The sequence below is a fragment of the Varanus komodoensis genome, unplaced genomic scaffold, assembly GCF_004798865.1.
Source record: "Varanus komodoensis strain SLA01 unplaced genomic scaffold, ASM479886v1 scaffold3, whole genome shotgun sequence".
Taxonomy (NCBI): Eukaryota; Metazoa; Chordata; class Lepidosauria; order Squamata; family Varanidae; genus Varanus; species Varanus komodoensis.
In genome coordinates, this window is record NW_025335761.1 from 35,234,484 (window position 1) to 35,254,477 (window position 19,994).

At 38.2% G+C, this 19,994-nt stretch overlaps 1 protein-coding gene across 4 annotated transcripts in view; it reads left to right on the forward strand.

Annotated features, from left to right (window-relative positions):
• The window catches only part of YLPM1 (YLP motif containing 1), a 68,872-nt gene extending 49,176 nt beyond the window's left edge, over positions 1-19,696 (forward strand). For 3 of the 4 annotated variants that reach the window (XM_044435983.1, XM_044435984.1, XM_044435985.1), the window contains 6 exons: positions 149-232; positions 1,018-1,101; positions 10,647-10,698; positions 16,851-16,981; positions 18,848-19,028; positions 19,311-19,696. In XM_044435983.1, coding sequence (XP_044291918.1) covers positions 149-232; positions 1,018-1,101; positions 10,647-10,698; positions 16,851-16,981; positions 18,848-18,994 — 498 coding nt within the window. In that variant the 3' untranslated portion in view covers positions 18,995-19,028; positions 19,311-19,696. The remainder of the gene's footprint in view (positions 1-148; positions 233-1,017; positions 1,102-10,646; positions 10,699-16,850; positions 16,982-18,847; positions 19,029-19,310) is intronic. The other variant, XR_006415298.1, reaches the window with a different exon arrangement.
• The last annotated feature ends 298 nt before the right edge of the window (positions 19,697-19,994 follow it).

The window sequence follows — 19,994 nt, forward strand, 5'->3', positions numbered from 1 at the left end:
CTCTCTCTCTCTCTCTCTCTCTCTCTCTCTCATTCTCTCATTCTCTCCCCCCTCCCCGCAAATCTTGCTGTACTCAGAGAATGGCTACAGTCCTGATCAAAGAAAATATTTTTGCCTTAATAAAAGTTTCTTCATCTCCTGTTTGCAGATGGCTGATCACTGGGAGACGGCACCCCGACATATGATACGATTAGATATTCGCTCTTTGCTACAAGATGCCGCTATTGAGGAGGTGAGGTTTCCAAGAAGCTTGCTAAAGCATATAAATAATATTAATATTATTTATATGTGGAATGTGGAATGTGATTACTAAAGTAGATATCAGCTATTGGTGCATGTTTACCTGCAGATTGAACAAGTCAATATTTAGTGATATTACACTCTAAAATATTAGAAGTCTAGATGACTCTGTCACAAGAATCCCACAAGAGAATGGTGTAAGAAAGGTAATGTTGAAGGAAGCATTGTAGAATGTGTAAGAGATGAATAAATACCTTGGGTTTCTGAGAGAGATAACTGCAGGTAGAAACCAGCACAGCACAAGTGGAAGCCCATTTGTGTTAGAGAACTTTCTTCCTCTTTCCTGCAGCCCTCCGTGCCCCAAAAATCTGTTTGGTAGGGTCTCACAACCCTCCAGGGCTACTTAGGGAACACAAGGGGCTACTGGGGGGAGGGTGAATCCTTCCCCTTCCATTTCTGCTGGCAAAAGTAGCTTCAGCAGCAGCAATACTGGATTGGATTGTAACTTGTAAGTAAAGGCTTCATTCTATTCTAGTGTTTGGCGCTCATTTTGAATACTAAGGAGCTTTGCATGCATGCATGCATACTAAAGATGCAATCCTTAGAAAAGATAGGTGTTACGTGCATTATATATTAAAATCTTGAGTGAATCCCCAAAACTGTTTTTATTTTTTGTTGTTTGGATTCATACAAAAGTATGCTGCCGTATGTTTCGTGAGTAGTAGATGCATAATTTCAGATAGTTTTGTATAACCTAATAATTATGCATTACTTTAGGTGGAGATGGAGGATTTTGATGCAAATATTGAAGACCAGAAAGAAGAAAATAAAAAAGATGCAGAGGAAGAAGAAAGTGAATTGGTAGGAAACTCATTATCAAACCCCAACCAGAAATCTCTTTTATTACAGTGTATAACAGGGTTTCAGCCTATAGTAAAATCCAACTGATTTTCCCCCACCAGTTTCCTGTTCCATTGCTATCTTTTCTAATAGTATAAGAACACTGGATAAATATGTAAATTATTGTTTATGAATTTTAAGCAATTTTTGAGAAGCTTTTGGTACTACAGCTGTTTTAGTTGAATTTAATTGAATCCCTGGTTTGTATCTTCTATTAATAGAAGTTATAATCTGGATATTGTTGGCATGTTCTGGAATTCTAAAAGCTGTAGCTGTACCTTGAGGGATATCAGTTTGAAATGTTTTCAGGTGGGGTGAAGAAAAAAACTGTTGAATTGCATTGCTTATTTATTCTACACTTTTCATAACAAATGTCTTTGACTAATCTTCTAAAAATTAGACACATCTCTTACAGCACAACCCTGTGCACATATTGAGAAGGAAGCTCCACTACATTCATTGGTCCTACTTCCAGGAATGTGTGCACAGGTTTGCATCACAGAAGCTGGGTGGAACCCTTCATTCTCAATCAGCTTGTTCTCCAACTCATTAAACAGAGCTCACAGATACAACACTTCTACAAGAGAAGATTGCCCTAGTTTCAGCCTTGCATTCTGATGGGAACCAAGACTTCTTGGAGATCCAGCACAGAGCAAAATCCAACTTCAGTATTATCACAGATATGGTAGTTACTACCTTTCTTCTTGAATGGCTGCTATCAGGTGGATCGGCTTGGATGTGCCGACACACCCACCCACTCTTGGATAACTATACTGCTCTGTACCACCTCATACTCTGCTTGCATCTTGATGGGCAATAACAATGCAGGTTCACAGACATGCTGCTTTACTCTCTCTCTAACCTCAAGCTGTATGAAGACTACTTTTGAGAATGGTATCCATTTTAGGCAAAATAAGCTGTTGTTGTTAAACTTGCGGTAAGAAGCGTGATACTTCACACGCATATAAGAAAATTGGGACTAGTGATCCCCAGTTAGAGATCAACTGGAATCCAAATGGAAAGAACATTCCCAAAGATATCTCATATATTCTAGTGCAAATACATGGCTCTTTTTTCAGATTCTTAAGGAGGGCAGATGCCACAGGCACAGCAGGGCTAGGTTCCCAACAATCTAGTCAAAAAGCTGTGAATTCTACCCTAACACACTGTGGAAATGCTGCTGTTGCTATTGGGTGTCCATTTGAACTCTGTCGTCTTAAGATGATAGCTCTCAAAGATGGGAATGAAATGCTTGGGAACAGTAAGAAAAATCCACACTTGGGATTGGTCACAGCGGAAAGGCTTGAATAAGCTTACTTAGGCAGAGTTGGCCACAGTTTCCTGCAAGAACCCTCATAACCACTGTGATAATCTGGACAAACATATGGCTAAAACATTTCTTACTTCCCAAGAAAGCCAAAGGACCCAAATCTGTTTGATCAACATACTGACATACTTGTTTGATAGGCTCTTCTTTTGTACAGTGGAAATAGTAAAACAAGGAAGAAATCAGATATCAGTCTGATGTATGCCCTCTGCCAGTGAGGGCTGGGTTATGGCAACCATTCCTACTGCATATGGGCACTTACAATTCTTCATATCCCTGAAAAAATACAACTTTGTCATGTTCTGGAGCAAGCCACTGAGCTATGAAGCAGATTTGTCATCCTCCTCCCAATCAGGTGAAGCCAATACAATCAGGCAGTTCTTGATACCACTTTTTATATCTTGGACATAACAAGCCATGAAGGAAGTCCCACCAATCTGAGGGTCTAATCTTCCATTCTCAAAATAAATTGGGCCCAGAAAATACTTTTTTGATTTCTACTTTCTGAACAAGTTCCCAGAAATAATTCCAAATGGCTGTAACTGTTATGAGGTGAAGGAGCATTTTTAACATTTATGTGTAGACACTGAAAAATATCAGCACTGTTGAATCAGCTGTTTTTGTGAGTGGTACTTACTTCATTATACGTTGATATGCTAGCTTTCAGTGCTGTTTATCCCTTTTACCAAGCTTTGGAACCAAAATAGTCTGTTGGACTAACTTCCCACTGAGTGGGAACTTGGAACTCTGAAAATACATATAGGCCTGGTGAAGTTTGGGATAATATTCTCCAAATCTTCATAGCAAAGGAGAAGAAATGTCTTTGACTTTACATACATTACAGCATTTGTTAGCTTTCTCAGCAAATGCAAGGACATCAAAAGCTCAAGGGCCCTCTTTCTAAATGTGCAGATCCAATGGCATTGGATAAGGGAACACATAACTTTTTTAGGTTCTATGGGAATGTTGTTTCTGTGACGAGAGCAGCATATTCTATAGAGTTGCCCACTAATGCTCTGAGAATATTAGCAAGAAATAACTGATGAACTAAGAACTAGATATATTGAGAACAACTCACAAATATGTGACATCAGGGCACCTAGTGGTGCCTTCTGGAATTTGTCCACTGACCTGGCAAAGGACAGAGGGGAGATTTGCCTGGAGTTTTGTGACTTCTGAAGAATCGTCAGAGTGATGGATGGATGGATGGATGGATGGATAGATGGATGGACGGGTGGACAGACAGACACTAAAGCTTGCTAACTTAATCACTTATACTTGAGAAAGAAGGATCATCAGACCACTGAACCTTGTTCATCATCTGTGATTTACGAGTCCTTTTGGAAACTGTTTCCTAAGTTGGGTAGGTTTTGCTTAAACTATTATGGAACATAAAGAGCTTATTATGAGAGGCATTTCCTTGCAACTATCTCTGTACATTATGGTTTTGAAATCCCTTGTCTTTTACTGGAGCCACTTCTGGAGATTTTGTTCTAGAGCATCATTTATGCTATACTTTTCCATCTCTCTGAAAATATGAATTTTGCTTTATAAAATGGTCCCTTTGCTCCATAATAGCTGAGGTTTGGACATAACTACAAAAATAAACTGAAGATGGAGTATGTATGGCAGTAACTTGACCTTTGCCAACGACGTTTGTAAGATATCGCACTGAAGTAGATACCGAAGCCACCAAAGATTACTTTGGAGAAGGATGCTACAAATAATGCAATGAGATGATCTATTCCAGGACTGTGGCTACTATTGCTGTGCAGCCGTTTGTTGGCTGCTGTCCTACCTCTGGAACTAGAAAGAAACTGAAGTTTCTGCAAGGTTCTTTTCTGTTCAGTACGTAGAAGATCAATCGGTTTCCACCTTCTGACTTAAAAAGGCTTCCCAGTGATATTCTTGAATTCTGTCAACTCTCCCTGCCCTACTTTCATGCCTAAAGAGTGGCATTAAGTATTATTGTACAGTTTTAGAAATTGAAAATTTCTTTCCAGTGTGCCGACATTATATCCCCCAATGAAATTCATTCCTGAAAGCAGTGTCAAGCCATTCCTGTGAACCCTTCCTTCTGAGTTGGTGGCAGAGTTAATCTACTGTTGATTTCTTTATGAACTGCTGATCAGAGAGGTTCTTCACCATGTATAACTTGTCTTCTTTGTTAAGGTGTACTTGTAAGTTTCTTCCCCAGATTTAAGGATATATCATAAGAGGAGTCATGAGGGATCGCACCAGGAACCTATCTAGACCACTATGCTATGACACACAGTTGCAAATGAGGTGCTTGTTGGAAGCCCACAAGCAAGATGTGAGGTCATAGCCCTTACTTGCTGTGGATCTTCAGCAACTGTTATAGGCACATTGCCTATTAACCTGGAGGGTAATATATAGGCATCTCCACTGATAGCCTTATCCTCTATGAATTTGTCTAATCCCCTTTTAAATGATTTCATTTTGGTGGCCTTCACCATTCAATGAAATGACATTTGGAGAACAAAATTATAAGACGTATTTAACTAAACACGCGCACACACAAACACACACACACAGGCTGGATTGACACATCACAGCAAACTACTCTGCAGGGGTTCCACAGCACATGGATTTTTGCCTGAATTTACTGATCCAAAGACTGCATGTTTCCCATGGCAACATGGTTTCTTCACTCACTCCTCTGTCCTCCCACTCTTGCCATGCATCCTGGTAGCCCCTGCAACCAAAATATACCCTCTAACACTCTGTCTTTCTGTGGCAGCAGCATTGTTCGCATTGGTCTGCTGAGATTTTGAGGCAGTCTCTCCCTCTTCCCTATCCTGAATGGATGTGTATCTCTGGAAAGTTTCCTAGTCACTCTAGCCCCAAAGGAACCTCTGTTAAATCATAACAAACACTTTTGCCATTCCCCCTCTTCTCCCTCCATGCATTTACTTGCTTTCTCCCTGTTTCCAAAAGTAGAGACAGGCACATTGCTTGGCCAGTAAGAAGACAGCAGGTGCAGATGCATGTGTTGCCAGGGAGCTGAGGGTGGTAGACAGTCAATGGCTGAGTGGCTACCATGGTTACTTTTTCCATAGTACGCTATGGTGTTTCTATACTGACACGGGAGATCCCAGGTCCAGATAACCTGCGAAACCACATAGTGTGGAAACCTTAGAATAGATCCTTGTCTCTGTGGTTTCAGGAAGCTAAAAGTGCCATGCAGAAATGCCACCACTGAGACAAGATGACATTACGGACCGACAACAGTAAAAAGTCACCATGGTTTTTTGTAATGTACGATCCTGGCCAGAGAGAACATTAGCCTTTTCTATTAGTTCGAATGCAGTGTTCAGTTCATTCACATGTTGAACCTTATGATCACATATCTTGTACTTGAGAAGTGAATGTGAGTATGATTGGTAAATTAAGCATTCATTCTTTTAAAAGGAAATTTAAGAAGTAGTAAAATGAAATGTACTCAGAAAAACTGATATGAACTTTAGAAAATGAATATATTTGAAGCAAGTATGGGTTTCTTTTTCAGAACTGTATGAGTATGTGAGAAATGGACTAAAGTAATACGTATATACAAAAAGTAGTAGATGTGCAGGAGATAAAAGAGCTGACTATTATATTGAAAAGTAGTTCATGTACAGATACATGGAACAACAAACAACTCACAGTTATATGTTACTCCTGGAGCAAAATCTAATAGAAAAAGGCTGAACAGAACTCTTCAGTGAACAACCTGGGGGATGTGACAGTAGTTTCTTATATTGCACTTGTTTTATTAAAAATTACTTTTAGGCTGTCTTGAAGTATGGAAACCTCTTGATTCAGCTTACGAAATAGCCATTCAAAATGGATTCAGTCAAAACAAAAATTACCAATAAAACAGACAACCCAAATGTACAACTGGAAGTCCAGCATAAGCAAGTGGATCTTCAAAGCTTTCCTGAAGACCTGCAAAGATGGAACTTGACAAATCTCCAATGGAAATTGATTTCAAAGTGTAGAGCCACCACTGAGAGGGCCCCTTTTCTTGAACTCACCATCCTAACTGTCCTTGGTAGCCTCTGTTGATGACCTCAGCATGCAGAACATTTGATACAGGAGAAGTCAGCCCTTCAAGTAACTTGAGCCCAACCTATTGAAGGCTATAAAGGCTAAAATCATCACTTGAAATCATGCTGAGAAATACAGTTTGCCTGGATATTACCAAAGCAAAATATATGAGGCAAAAATCTTCCTTTCCAGATTGGCTTGTAATTGGCTTACCACCCTAAGCTGCTAAGTAATACTCTTGGCCACTACTGCCACCTGAGCTTCCCTAGTTAGTACTGAATCCAGAAGCAAACTCAAACTTCAGAAACAGTGCAGCTCCATCTGGAACCAGTTGTAATCTATCCAGATTAGTCAGTTTCCCTACTCACAGTACTTCTGTCTTATCTGTATTGAGTTTCAACTTGTTTTCCTTCATTTATTCTATGCCACTTCCATATACCACTTCTGGAATTCAGCAACCTTGGAAACAAGAGCTATAGTGGAGTGTCATCCACATAATGACAGCGCCTCAGTCGGAACCTCCAAATTACTTCCCCCAGTAGTTTCATGTAGATGTTGAAAAACATTGTGGACAAGGTAGAACTTCATGGAACTCTGCAGACCAGTGGTTATGGCATAGAGCAGAAGTACCCATGCATCAGTTTTTGTTTGTTCAGGAAGGAGTAGAACAAGTATAATACTATGCTTCCTGTGCACAACCCAGAAAAATGATCCAGAAGTATACCAAAAATGCTTTAAAAGGCCAGGGTCACTCTTCTTCCATTATCCCATTTAAGTCATCTGTTAAGGCAACCTAAGACTGTTTCTGCTTCAAAACTGAGCCAGACACTGGATTGGAAAGTATATAAATAGCATCATCCAACAGTACCCAGAGTTGAGAAGATACTACATGCTCAAGGACATTGCCCAAAAATGCTAGATTGACACTACATAGTAATTCTCTGAAACGAATTGATCAAAGCTAGTAATTTTTCCCAGTAGTGGCCTCACTGCTGCTTTCTGGACGCCAATGGGAACCACTCCTTCATTCAGAGGGGCATTAATCACCTCTGAGATCCCTGTGCCTGGCCCAGCTCTGACTGATTGCATAAGCTAGAATGAGTAAGTGGTGGATCTCAGTACTCCAGTAAACCAGAAGTTACTCGTGATAACATATCTAGCTTGCACTTCGATCATATTCTGCACTGACTGCATCTTAATCAGCCATTTTGACTTTATTTGCAAAATATTCAGCAAAATAACCACAGCAAGCTTTTGAGTGCTCCTATTGTTTTTCCCAATACCTACTCTAAAAATGTCCTTCACCACCCAGAAAAGCTGTGCTGGGAAACACGAAGAAGACACAATATTGGAGCAACATACAGTCCCTTTATCACCATCACTGCCACAGAGTAACTGTATTCAGCCACACATTCAGTATTTCACTAGTCATGCTCTGGTTGCAGGCCCTGTCATGTCATAGTCTTCTGCTCACCACAGTTCACAAGGCTGATATGACTCTGAGTTAAAAAAAAGGGTGGAGGGAGTGATTGTGTCAAGAACCTGAATCATTTCCTCATTCCAATTGGAAACCAGGCCTTTGACAAGTTCACCAGCTATACCTGCAGGAAAATCCCCAAGAAACATCAGCAAGCCCTTTGGATTTAAGCCCTTTTTGGGCAGACCATCAAATTAAATCCACCCTCCTTATGGAACTCAAACATTAAAACTGAATGGAGATTGATCTATTCATGCCAACACAGTTGTTTCTGGCTCTCCAGCCCACAAATCATTGTCCTCTAGTCCAGTACAGAGAACCAAACCTAAGGTATATCCTGCCATTTCTGTTGGGCCAAGTATTACCTGACAAAAGATTGTGATTGGTATGGAAGCCATGAAATCCTGAGTTGTCCTTTTCAAGGCTGTTTCAGCATAAATAGTAAAGTCTCCTGACACCAACCATCTTGGAGTCTTTAACACCAGACTTGAAACCATCTATGTCAGCTCAGTTTAATCCTGTTGAGATCTCAAGAATAGATATGGTATTAAAAACTGGGTAACTGCTGGACTGGAGTCTGTATAGATGAGAGCTGCCTTTTGCCTTGCCTCTTGAACAAGCTTGGTGCTCCTCTGAGAACTGTGATGGACACCAGGAAATGTTGACTGCACCAACCAGATTTTAGTGATATAAACGATATTGGAACGTTCTTCCACAATAAGTTCATTTTTCTGTTAACCAACCTGATGTTCATCAGCAGCACCTAAGGCACAAGAAGACCAATGGCAAGCTGGCATTGTTAACTGAGGCTGGGAAGCAAACTGCAAGGAGAAAAAACAAAGATGTGTCTCAGTCACCTTCCCTTATAGTGTTGTCTCTCATCACTGTAATGATGATGTTATACACTATAATTATAGAGGTTCCTAGTGTCTCACCTCTGGAATGTGTAGCTGGCCTCACTCAGCACCAAAACTCACAGAGTACAATAACTCAACCTACAGCCAAGTTCGTGGAACATCTTGTACACATCAGGGTGGAAATTTACCCTCCACTTCCCTCAACAGATGTTTTTCCACATCCTTGGGCACTGAGCTTAATGTTCTGAGATGCTCTGAGCACTCTGCCAGATTTTACCTCTTCAGTCCTTCAGTCATTGAAGGACTGTCTGCTTCCCCCCATCTGAGAACCTTTGTGCTCTCACTGTTCAACTTGCATCAGAAGCTTGTGCCTCCAGTGAGCTTAAGCAAAGCTTAAGCAAATTATCTGGGAGTGGAAGAACAAGAAAAACAAACATACGTGCAAACACCAAGTGAGAACAGGTTTACAGCCCTCCCTGTGTTTCACCTACCTCTTGCTGAGCATTTTAAATGGAATATGGGTTGGCAGTAGTTCTCAGACCACTGAATTTAGTTTGACAATGGCTTCCATCTTATCCAGATTTCAGTAAGTGTTGTTTAAATTCATTTGAGGTTGTATTTCTGTTTGCATAAATTATATAAGACAATGATTGAGTTATAATAAAATGATTGAGTTACAATTAAATGCATTAAGTGTTGTTATTGTTATTATTGGTTGTACTTTCATGATTAAAAACATTTGGCCCAATCTAAAACATGTCTGTCCATAACTGGAAGGGTGGTGATATGCATAAACAATTGCTACTCTCACTGTACTGCTTTTCAATCCAACAGCCAGGGCACATCGGCTTTTTTGTGAAGCTGAAATCATGTCATCAGCTATTCAGGAAAAAGAACTGGACTCACTTGCTGTCAGATAGCTGATTGGTGGGATTTCATCTTTTTTTAAAAGCAGATTACTCATGGACATCTGGCTGCTTTCTCTGTGCTCTACTGAATCAGAGCCAAGCCCAGCTATGTTTGCACATGATCTTTGTCTATCATTGCACTTGTAGCTATCACTTGATAGCTTGAACATTTTATTTTCCCCATCATGAAATGCCTGCTATTGTCTAAATTGGGCTAGATTGGTAAAGGTTTAAAAACCAGAGTCACACTCACCTTTTATGTCACTGATACACATCCTTTGTGCATATTCTTTCTTAATTCACTCACACAAATATATAATGAAATCTGAACATCAGTTTCAAAAAAGTCATACTATTAAAGAAGACAACTACTTCAGAGTAATTATTTGAACCTGTATTTGTAGAAATTCCCTTGGGCAGAACACAACAATGGATAAATGGCTTCCTACTACACTACATGCTCCCTTCCAAAAAGTTGGGGCACTCAGGTGGAGCACCTGGAGTTGGAAGAGAAAATCTGATATGAATGTGGAAATCTTTAGGGCATGAGCATGGGTCTCTTTGAATCTTGACAATGTACTAGCAGTTTGTTTTCTGAGCTGCAAAGTTCATGCCACATTGACAGTTATGAGATTCATATTTGTACCATCGTTGGTATATGCTGATTCAAGAGTCCTGTGTTTACTAAAAGTTATATCCTTGCACAAGGTGCAAGGTGAAAATGAAAATTTGCAATGTTTTGTATTTCTCACATGTTCTTTCAGTTCACATTTCAAACTGGGTTTATCCTGGGTTTGCAGTATAAAATGCTGTTGTAAGTTTAAATGTGTAATATGTCTTCTATATCTTTCTCTAATCCTTCGAGCTTCTCTCTGTATATGATCTAGGGTTACATTCCGAAAAGCAAATGGGAGATGGATACTTCTGAAGCAAAACTAGGTGGGTATTTCATTTATTTATTTATTTATTTATGTCTGGTGAATGTATTTGCACATCTATTGTTTTCTGATCACTTCCCTAAAGGAGAATGATATGTATTGAATTTTATATTTCTGAAATACAAGTATCCCCTAAGTGGTATAATATATACATTTTGCCTTTTCTGGTTGCAAAGACACAAATAACTAAATCTTTGTGGGTTTTGCACAACTTCTGTAATACAATATTTTTTATATTAGTATTCAACTGAATAAGTTGTGAGTAAAGGAAAATATTTGCAGTCCCTTATTGTTTCGCACATAGGTGCCAAGGACAAAAGGATCAAGTGCATACTCTTTGTACCATTTTGTTTACAGTCCATACACTTTAAATCCTAAATAGTTTCCATACATTGTTCAGCATTGTGCTTTGTTTTCACATGGTTGTAGGTAGCAAGTGACTACCAGCATTTCAGTGCACTGTTAATGGGAAGGTGCTATTGTGACATCATTGAGTGTCACTTCATTCATTAATTGTACAGAGACATCAGAGAAGGCCAAATTTCACTGTGTTTCATCTTATGCCTATTTTCTAGAATCTGCCTTGATAGTATATTATTTTCTTAGAGGCCATTATTAGAGAACAATTACGTGATTGACCAGACTAAGTGTATACTTCCTGGTTTTAAGCTAACTATAACCAATCAAATCAGTGTGATAGTATTATTCTTTAAAAAGTCTTGTAGAACAGAACCTTTTACTTAGGATTCACAAGAATAAGACATACAGAAACAGGGAAAGGTTTGCACACAGAAATCTTGCTAAGAACATTATGCTGCAAAATATCAATAAGAAATATAATGCTGAACAATGGTAAATGTATGGACATCAAGAAATTCCCATTACTCTTCCATTTCTATATCACAAAACATTCATGCACACATTTCAACATCATTCCTGAAAGTTTTGTAGCCCAAGATACTTAGGAGTGCTCCATTCCTCCCATGTACTTTTGACTTCCAGAGATTTAAGGTATTCAAATCAAATTCAGCATTGCAATGAATTCATTCAGCATCATTGTATTTATTTAGCAGGCTAATTGATTGAATGTGTGTAACCAGCTAAATGACAAAAGGTATGTAGCGTTCTTTCAGAGTTTGGATCTGGATAATTGAACTTAGAGTGCAAATGGAATATAGTCTTTTCCATTCTGGAATTATTAACAGGAAAAAGTTCTGGCACCTTTTTAGCAGCAATGTTCTGTTAATAAGCCATTGAAATATAAAAATATAATATTCTTTGAAATTTAAATATTTAAAAGAATATAAGAACTTATTAATATGTATGGTGTGCCCAGCAAAACAACTTTTCTGAAGAGTTAGGTATTTGAAAAAAGAACTACCAGTGAAGATGTGTGCAGGCATAGAATTTAGAGCTTATTGTGTTTTAAGCCAAGGTCCTCATTTGGACATATTTGCATGGGGTAAAATAGTAGCTTGATGAAATTAAAAATTGACTTTAATATAAAACTTCACACATTGTTACCACATATAGGGATACATATCTGACATATTATACCAAGTTCTTCTTTCACACAGCAGTTTTATATCCAAATACATAATCTGGCAATCTTTGAAAGATCAGTCACAGTTTTATCCCATAGAAATTTCCATTATCTTTCTGGGAACAGGTCTTTGTATCCTTTGTATCTAGCATAAATTAGACTGAAAATTGGTAGAAAAGGTTGCTAATGGTAATCATGGGGGTGTACACATAGAAGAATGCAACATGACCTGAACCTGGATAGAATATGCTCTAACTTGTATGAATTAGGAAGTGTTGAAGTTGGCCTGTACAATATTCTGTAGGGACTAACTCTAGAGTCTAGAGATGATGATGATTCCTGTGCCACCCAGTTCACAGCTGCTTTACTGGAACAAATGCTAGAAAGCAGTTATCCTATATCAGTAACCAAATGCACAGCATCTGATTTGGGTGTAGGTGAGTGATGTGATAGCTAACTTCACACACTGAACTGTAGCAATATGGTTTGTTTTCATGGGATTGTTGTAAGTAAACCAATAGTTTTGTAAGAACATGGTATGTGAATTGATACTGAATTATTTTCAGTAGTAATATTTTAAAAATAAGGGAAGATTCTGAACGTATTAATTTAAAATATTTGTGATGTGCCCATCAATTAAGATTTGACATAGCATGCAATATAGTTAACATATACAATGAATATAATCAATTTAACATCAACACTATCAGACAGAGAATAAAAAGTTTTATGCAGTTTTAAAAGCAATATTAAAACAGTAGTGAAAACAACAGTTCATGCAAAGAGCAGTGTCTTCAACCAGCATCTAAACACCAACAAAGCAGATTGCAGAAGAATGTTCCACAAACAAAAGGTGTGGTGAGCAAGAACGACATATCCTTTATTGTAACCCCCCTCAGTTTTGAGGTTGGGGATACTCTGGGCAGAGCTTCTAAAGGTGTTAATTGCTGAGCAGGTTTCCATAGGTATAAGCTGTCTTGTAGCCATTCTGATCCCAAGCCAGTACTTGATGGTTTTCTAGGCCAAAGACAACATCTTGAAATGTGCCCAGATGAAATTAGTAAACAGTGAAGCTCTTTACATGCTGGTTTCAGTGTGTTATGTACTGTCAGTATCTGTTTGCTTGTTTGTTCATTGTATTTGTATACTGCCATTCTGAGGCCAACCAAGGCATTTACAAATTAACACCCATGTTGTTGTATTCTGAAGTAACTCCAGTTTCTGAACAGACTTCAAAGGCGGTCTCACATGCAGCACTCAGCAGTAATCTTTCAGAGCAAGGGTAACTGCGCCTGGGTCTAATTTTTCAAACAATGGCCACTGCTGGTGTACCAGCTGAATTTGGTTAAGGATCCTGTGAGCAAGGGAGGGTCCCTGAGCATCCATCTATAATGCCATACATAACAACTTTGCCAGGCTGTGGGCCTGATCCTTTAGAGGAAATGCAGCTACATCCAGAAGAGACTTGATCCTTTCCTAGTGAACTGTATCACCAGCCACCATAATTCATTCTTTTCTAGCAATGTGCTACTGAATACCATTTGCTGGGGTATAGCATTGAAGGAGGGATATTGTATTCATGCTCTGCTTGTGGGCTTCCCAGAGGGCTCTGGTTGATCACTGTAAGAAACAACATGCCAGACTATATGAAGCTTTGATTTTTTTTTTTTATTTATTAAAACATTTCTATGCCGCCCCATTCGCCGAAGCCTCGGGGCGGCTCACAACATAATATAATACAAAAATAACAATATAAAACTAACAATATAAAATAAATAACAATATAAAAGATTTGATTCAGCAGGGCTTCTTGAATGCTCTTATATTCTGTTTATTGGCCCACATCCAGTCCATTGCCAACTTCAGATACCTGTTCAAAGCATGTACAGTAGCTGGAAAGAAACAGTTGTGTGACATCAGCATAATCATCACAGTTGACTCCAGTTCTCCAGATGACTTCTCTCAGAAGTTTTGTGTAGAATCTAAAGAGTGTGGGGCACAAGATGGAGCATTGTGGAACCTTGCGGCAGAAATGCCATGGGGCGGAATAGCAGTCACTCAGTACTACTTTCTGGAACCAATCAGAACATAAGCACAGAAACACGGTGGCTCCAAATATTCATCTGAGATGGCCAATGCATAATTTCACCAAGGTCACTGCTATTAAAAATCACTGAGGGGTCCAGGAGGACCATCAGTAATATAGTCCTCCCCTTCCTGGTAAAGTTATCTAAAAGGGCAAAATAGAATCGCTTAGGCAATATAACAGTACTACATACTTTCCAAAAGAGCGCTAAAGGATAATGTACTTTCAGCCGGCTATCCAGATGCTTGCTCTTTGAGCACTCTCTTTTAAATAATGCTAAAATGCCATTATTTGTTGATTTTTTTGATTCATAGGTTTATCTCAGACATTCATAGGTTTATCTCAGACATTAAACATTTTTCTGCAAAGATTGCCTATATCATACTATGACATGCTGTATTGGCAGTATGGCCTCTTGAATAGTGTGTACCTTGCCTTCTCCTTGCATACTTCCTTGAAAATAATGTTTCAGCTGAAATATAACTGCTGTTAAGTGCTTGTGAGTCCATTTGACAATTCCATTTTGGTTGTAAGTCCTTTCAGGAAATAATTTCAACTTGATCTCCTTTCCAAGGCAGTCTTCATAGAAACAGAAACCAATTATATTAGATGTGTCTCTACTCTCATCTTATAGAAAATATGCTTGTGTGAAAAGGTTATTACTGTTTGATGTGTCTTACCACTTAAACTCCTTTTCAGTTCTTTTGTAATTTTTTGGGTGAGTATTCATTACATTTCATAGAATCACAAGATATTAATGTCACATACAGTAACAAAGAAATGAAAATCTGAAGACTTGAGACATAAGAAATAGTATACTGAATGAAAAGGACATTGCTTTCACTACTTATCACTGTCTTTTCTATGGAAGCATTACATACACCATTACCTTGCCACTTGAATGAAAGAGTTAACTTTTCCATGTCGATCAGATATACCTGATGATGCTTGATTCAGAACAATTTGATGCTGGGACCAGTATCCAGAGAACTGGATATGCAGAAGGGCTTTTTGGCCTCTCCAATACAGCTACTTTTGAAAAGCTTCTCCAGAACTGGAGGTCTACAGATGGGAAGGAGAATCAGCCAAACAACACATACACACAATACAAATCAAGTGAAATATTTTCTACTTGTACACAGGACTGTTTGGATCATGGCTCTTGTTTATGAGACTTTCAGGGTGGCCATCTTTCATCTCACAAATATATACATACATGTTTGTGTACTTCTCCCTCAGTGAGCTTATTCATGGTCAGAACTCTCAATTGAAAATGGTTTTGTGATTAATGGTCAGTAGATTTCAAAACACTTTTACTATTGCAAAATGTGAATGATGTTTTTCATATATTGCTATTGGTAGATGGCATCCTTCTACAGAACTGAAACCATCATTTTAATGTGAATATAACTGGCATATTAAACTGAAGTTTTTGAAAATACAGTTAGAGTTTAACTAGAATTAAATTGCCCCAAATAATCATAATACAATTATGGATCAATGAAATAGTCCATTTATTGGATATGTACTGTCTTCTAGGCTTGAGATAGTTTCAACAAAGATAGTGAAGCGAGTACAGATTATTTGAATTAACATTTTATAGTCAAAAGTATTTTGTTCTGCTGTATCTTGTAAAATTATATATATATAGCTGCCACTTTTTCATTTGCTCTGTTAAGAAAACGATGATTTGTAATGCTTTATCCTAGAAACAGGGATTTGCTAATTTTTAATAGCAATCTCAGGTAGGCATTTGGAAAACTTTAAAATATGCTATTACACATTTAAACATTGGTGTCAGTCTACTACATAACATTGTGAACCTGCAAAAAATACAAATTATGCATATCCAAAGCCTTTGTGAGCTATAACACTAATATCATCCATTCACACCTGCTTGTATGTTGCCAATAGAAGCTATTTCCTAATGATACAGGATTTGAACGATAGCATTCCAAGAAAAAGTTACCATACAAAAAATTTACTACAACCATAATTCTTAAGTTTACACCAAGAGAGTCATACTAGTATTAGCAAATGTAGAAATGGAGAACTGTTTGTGGGTAGCAAATACTCTGTACCATAGATTTCTCATTGAAGCAATTCAAAACTATCTTGTGTTTTTAAAATAAAGTCCAAGCATGTGGTGGACTCCTGATATGCATTTACCTAAACATAAGGAATGATATATGGTTTTTAATAATTAAACTCCTGGTAAATGGAATCACAATTTCCAGAACATGTTCAAGTATCATTATAGTGTATGAACTCTGATGTTTTTCTCCCTTCTGCTTATATATCATACTATATTGCAGATCCACAACTTGATGTTTCAAAAGAGTAGAAATGGGTGTTCCCATTTCTCTGAATTTATTCCAGTCATGAAGATGCTCAAGAGCATGCAGAATCCACTACTATAGATACCAGTTTGCCCTTTTGAGAGTATTCCCATGCTTGCTTGTTTTGGGCATTACACAGAGTTTTCTTTTTTTTTTTAACCGTAAGGCTATATGTTTGTTCTCAGACAAATTGGATGGATTGCGAACTGGTGCTAAGAGAAAACGTGATTGGGAGGCAATTGCCAGCAGAATGGAGGATTATCTTCAACTTCCAGATGATTATGATACCCGTGCTTCCGAACCTGGAAAGAAGAGGGTAATAAATGCCACTTTGGGTTTATTGTCTCAGAGGGACTCGCACAACCACAAACCTAGAACTGTATATTTTGATTCAGTTCATCTACATATGGGCACGTGGTTGTGTCCTTTGCTTTCATTTTATTGTTTCATTAGGTTCCATTTCTCTTACTGACAGAATTCTGAAGATCCACATGTCTAGTCATATGTGTGGTACTGAGGACTGGAAGAAGAGTGCTAAGCCAGATAGTATACTTGTAACACTGAAGACAGGACAGACTGTTTGGGGTGGGGGGAACCAGTAAACAATTGAGGAAACGGAAAAGATGCTGATATTTGGTGGATTTTTTAGTATGGATAGAGGGTGGAAATTAAGGCTGTTCATGGAAGTTACTTAGAGGTTCCTGAAAAGATAATTGGCTTCCTTTTAGTGTTGTGCCAGATTATCATGAAGTTTCATTTTTATATCAAAAGTTACTGTGTGAAACTCCCTACATTTCTCTCCCTCTCTCTCTCTTTGACATACACACTCTTCTCTCACACACGCAAGTATTTACATATACAGTTATTGTTCCTTCATCTGCTGTGTGGTGTGGAAGTAGAGGGGAAACATCCCCATTTGCCAGGCAACACTCCCTGCCTTGCTACTCTGAGCTGGCAATTACATCGCCCTACATCCCATTGAAAGAAATTCAGTGCCAATAGATGATGTCCAGATGTGGTTCATTGATATTGAACATCTAATTACATATACCCATCCTGCCCAGTTGACTCAAACACCACTGGTACTGGCCAAGAGTATTGGCCTGGTTCCCTCAACAAATGGGACAACATCTCTTTTGTCAACAGTTTTGTATCCTTTTACATAAGTATGCAAAAAATTACTGACATGGGAATGGATGGGATTCAGTTCTGTATTAATTCTATTAGAGTTCCTTCTGGTGAGCTTTGATAGTTGAAAAGACGTGTAAAAATAAGAAAAAGAAGCAGAGCTGGAATTGCCCATCTTTTTTATCCTTTGCAGTTTCAATGATTCAATTCATAGTTTCATTATCATCTGTTCTTACATGGTTTTAGCAGGTAAAAAATAAGGAAGGTAGAAAACAGACTTACTTCAGAGAACCAGACTAAACATTGTGCTTGTGCTTGGACAAGACCATTGTGCAGAACCCTTTCTTTGAGACTTATTTGCCCATAAGACTTGACAATGCTAGGTTTGATGGACAGTGCCCTCACTTAGCATATGATAGTACCACACATCCAAAATTGTTTATCATAAATAGCCTTGGGGAACCTGGAGAGGGTTTCAGTAATTTAAATAGGAAGTAATAAAACAATTAGTGGTTGACCCACAAGAACCTCAAGTGTTCAATAAAGAAGCAACGAAGACGTCCTGAAATGATGCACTTCTGCTTTTGGAGCTTCCTGGTTACATATGAGAAAGGACTTTGAACAGCTTCCCTGAGATACGATGTGAGAAAATCATGTTCAGAACTCTAATGCGTATGGAACTCTCACATCTTAGTACAAGGGGAACTCCTGTGTTGCAGTAAACAACCAGTTTTTACAGTCTACAGTAACTAGTGTTGAAAAGGCAAGCAGGACAGAAGAATGGTCTCATAACATCTTAGATTTCTAAGCAAAGTCTTCATATGAATTGTGCCAAAAGAATTGTGCAGTGACTTCTGAGGCTGCGGAACTCAAATTGGATCGGGCTTAAGGTTTGCCTACCTCTCATTCAGTACATTAGGATGCTCAACTGATGGAGTTGCTATCCCTCTTCTAAATTGTCTGAAATCTTTGCTAATGCAAAACCATTGTGGCAATAATAGGTTCACTTCCTTTTCCTAAACTGAGTATCATTCCAACATTGTGTTCTTTGTAGGTGAGGTGGGCAGACCTTGAAGAAAAAAAGGATGCAGACAGAAAGAGGGCAATTGGTTTTGTTGTGGGACAAACAGATTGGGAAAAAATCACAGATGAAAGTGGTCATTTTGCTGAGAGAGCCCTTAATCGCACCAAATACATCTGATGCAATTGTCAAATGGAACGTTTCTACCTTTAAGGTAAGAGCTGGACATTCTTTTAGTGTTTTTGAAAATGAGCTAAGGAGCATTCAGTGATAATTTGGACATTAGGGCTTAGATAGACTTGCCTGTTGTGCATTTCTATTTGCTGAATAATCTCCTATATTATGTATAATGATAAGAGAAAATGGGATGCCACAGTTCAAATATTTAGTAATGAGAAACTTCTCAAGGAAGCCAGACTATTTGTCAGCACTGTGGTTATTTCTTCCAGAGCCAGATACTGTCTAGTTCTCTGTAACCATTTTATTTTCTTTGCAGGTCATTTGCTTTGGTGAGAACTGAACACAGGTTGGCATGGAATATGTCACTCCCCTTCCTGAGAATTGTGGGATGTTTTTCTTTTAAAAAGTTTATTTTATTACGTTCCTTGAAATTCTAACTGGTGATATCCAGCATCCTCAAGTTATATGGAGTCCTCCTGCATCTAAATGTGAAAGAAGTTTTTTGTTTTAAAATCAATAGTCTTAGCTTTTATGTGTGCAGTAGAATGGAAAAATAAGGCCAAGGACATTTCCTCTGCTGTACTGTCACAGAATATTGGCATTACCATTGCATTGTTGCTTTGTGGCTGTTATTTTATACTGTACAAACTTTTAGTTTATTGTACTAGAAAATGGAACAATAAACTTTCACTATGAACCCGGTGAATGTAGTTGTCCATATATATATATATATATATATATAATGTGTGTGTGTGTGCGTGCGCCACGTGTGTGTGCGTGTTTTACCTTTCTAAATGTGGGCTCTTCATCTCTTGGCAGAATGTTGGAAGTTACATACTGATGAAGGTAGGTGCTTGGTAATCATCCAAACCTCTTTTGGTCATTAAAGGATCTAGTTTTCTTCCAAACCTACTCTTGAAAGCATTTCTATTCTTCAGATAAAAAAGTAAACAGACATATAATTGTTAGAAAGCATTAATGTATGCAAAGAGACTAAAAG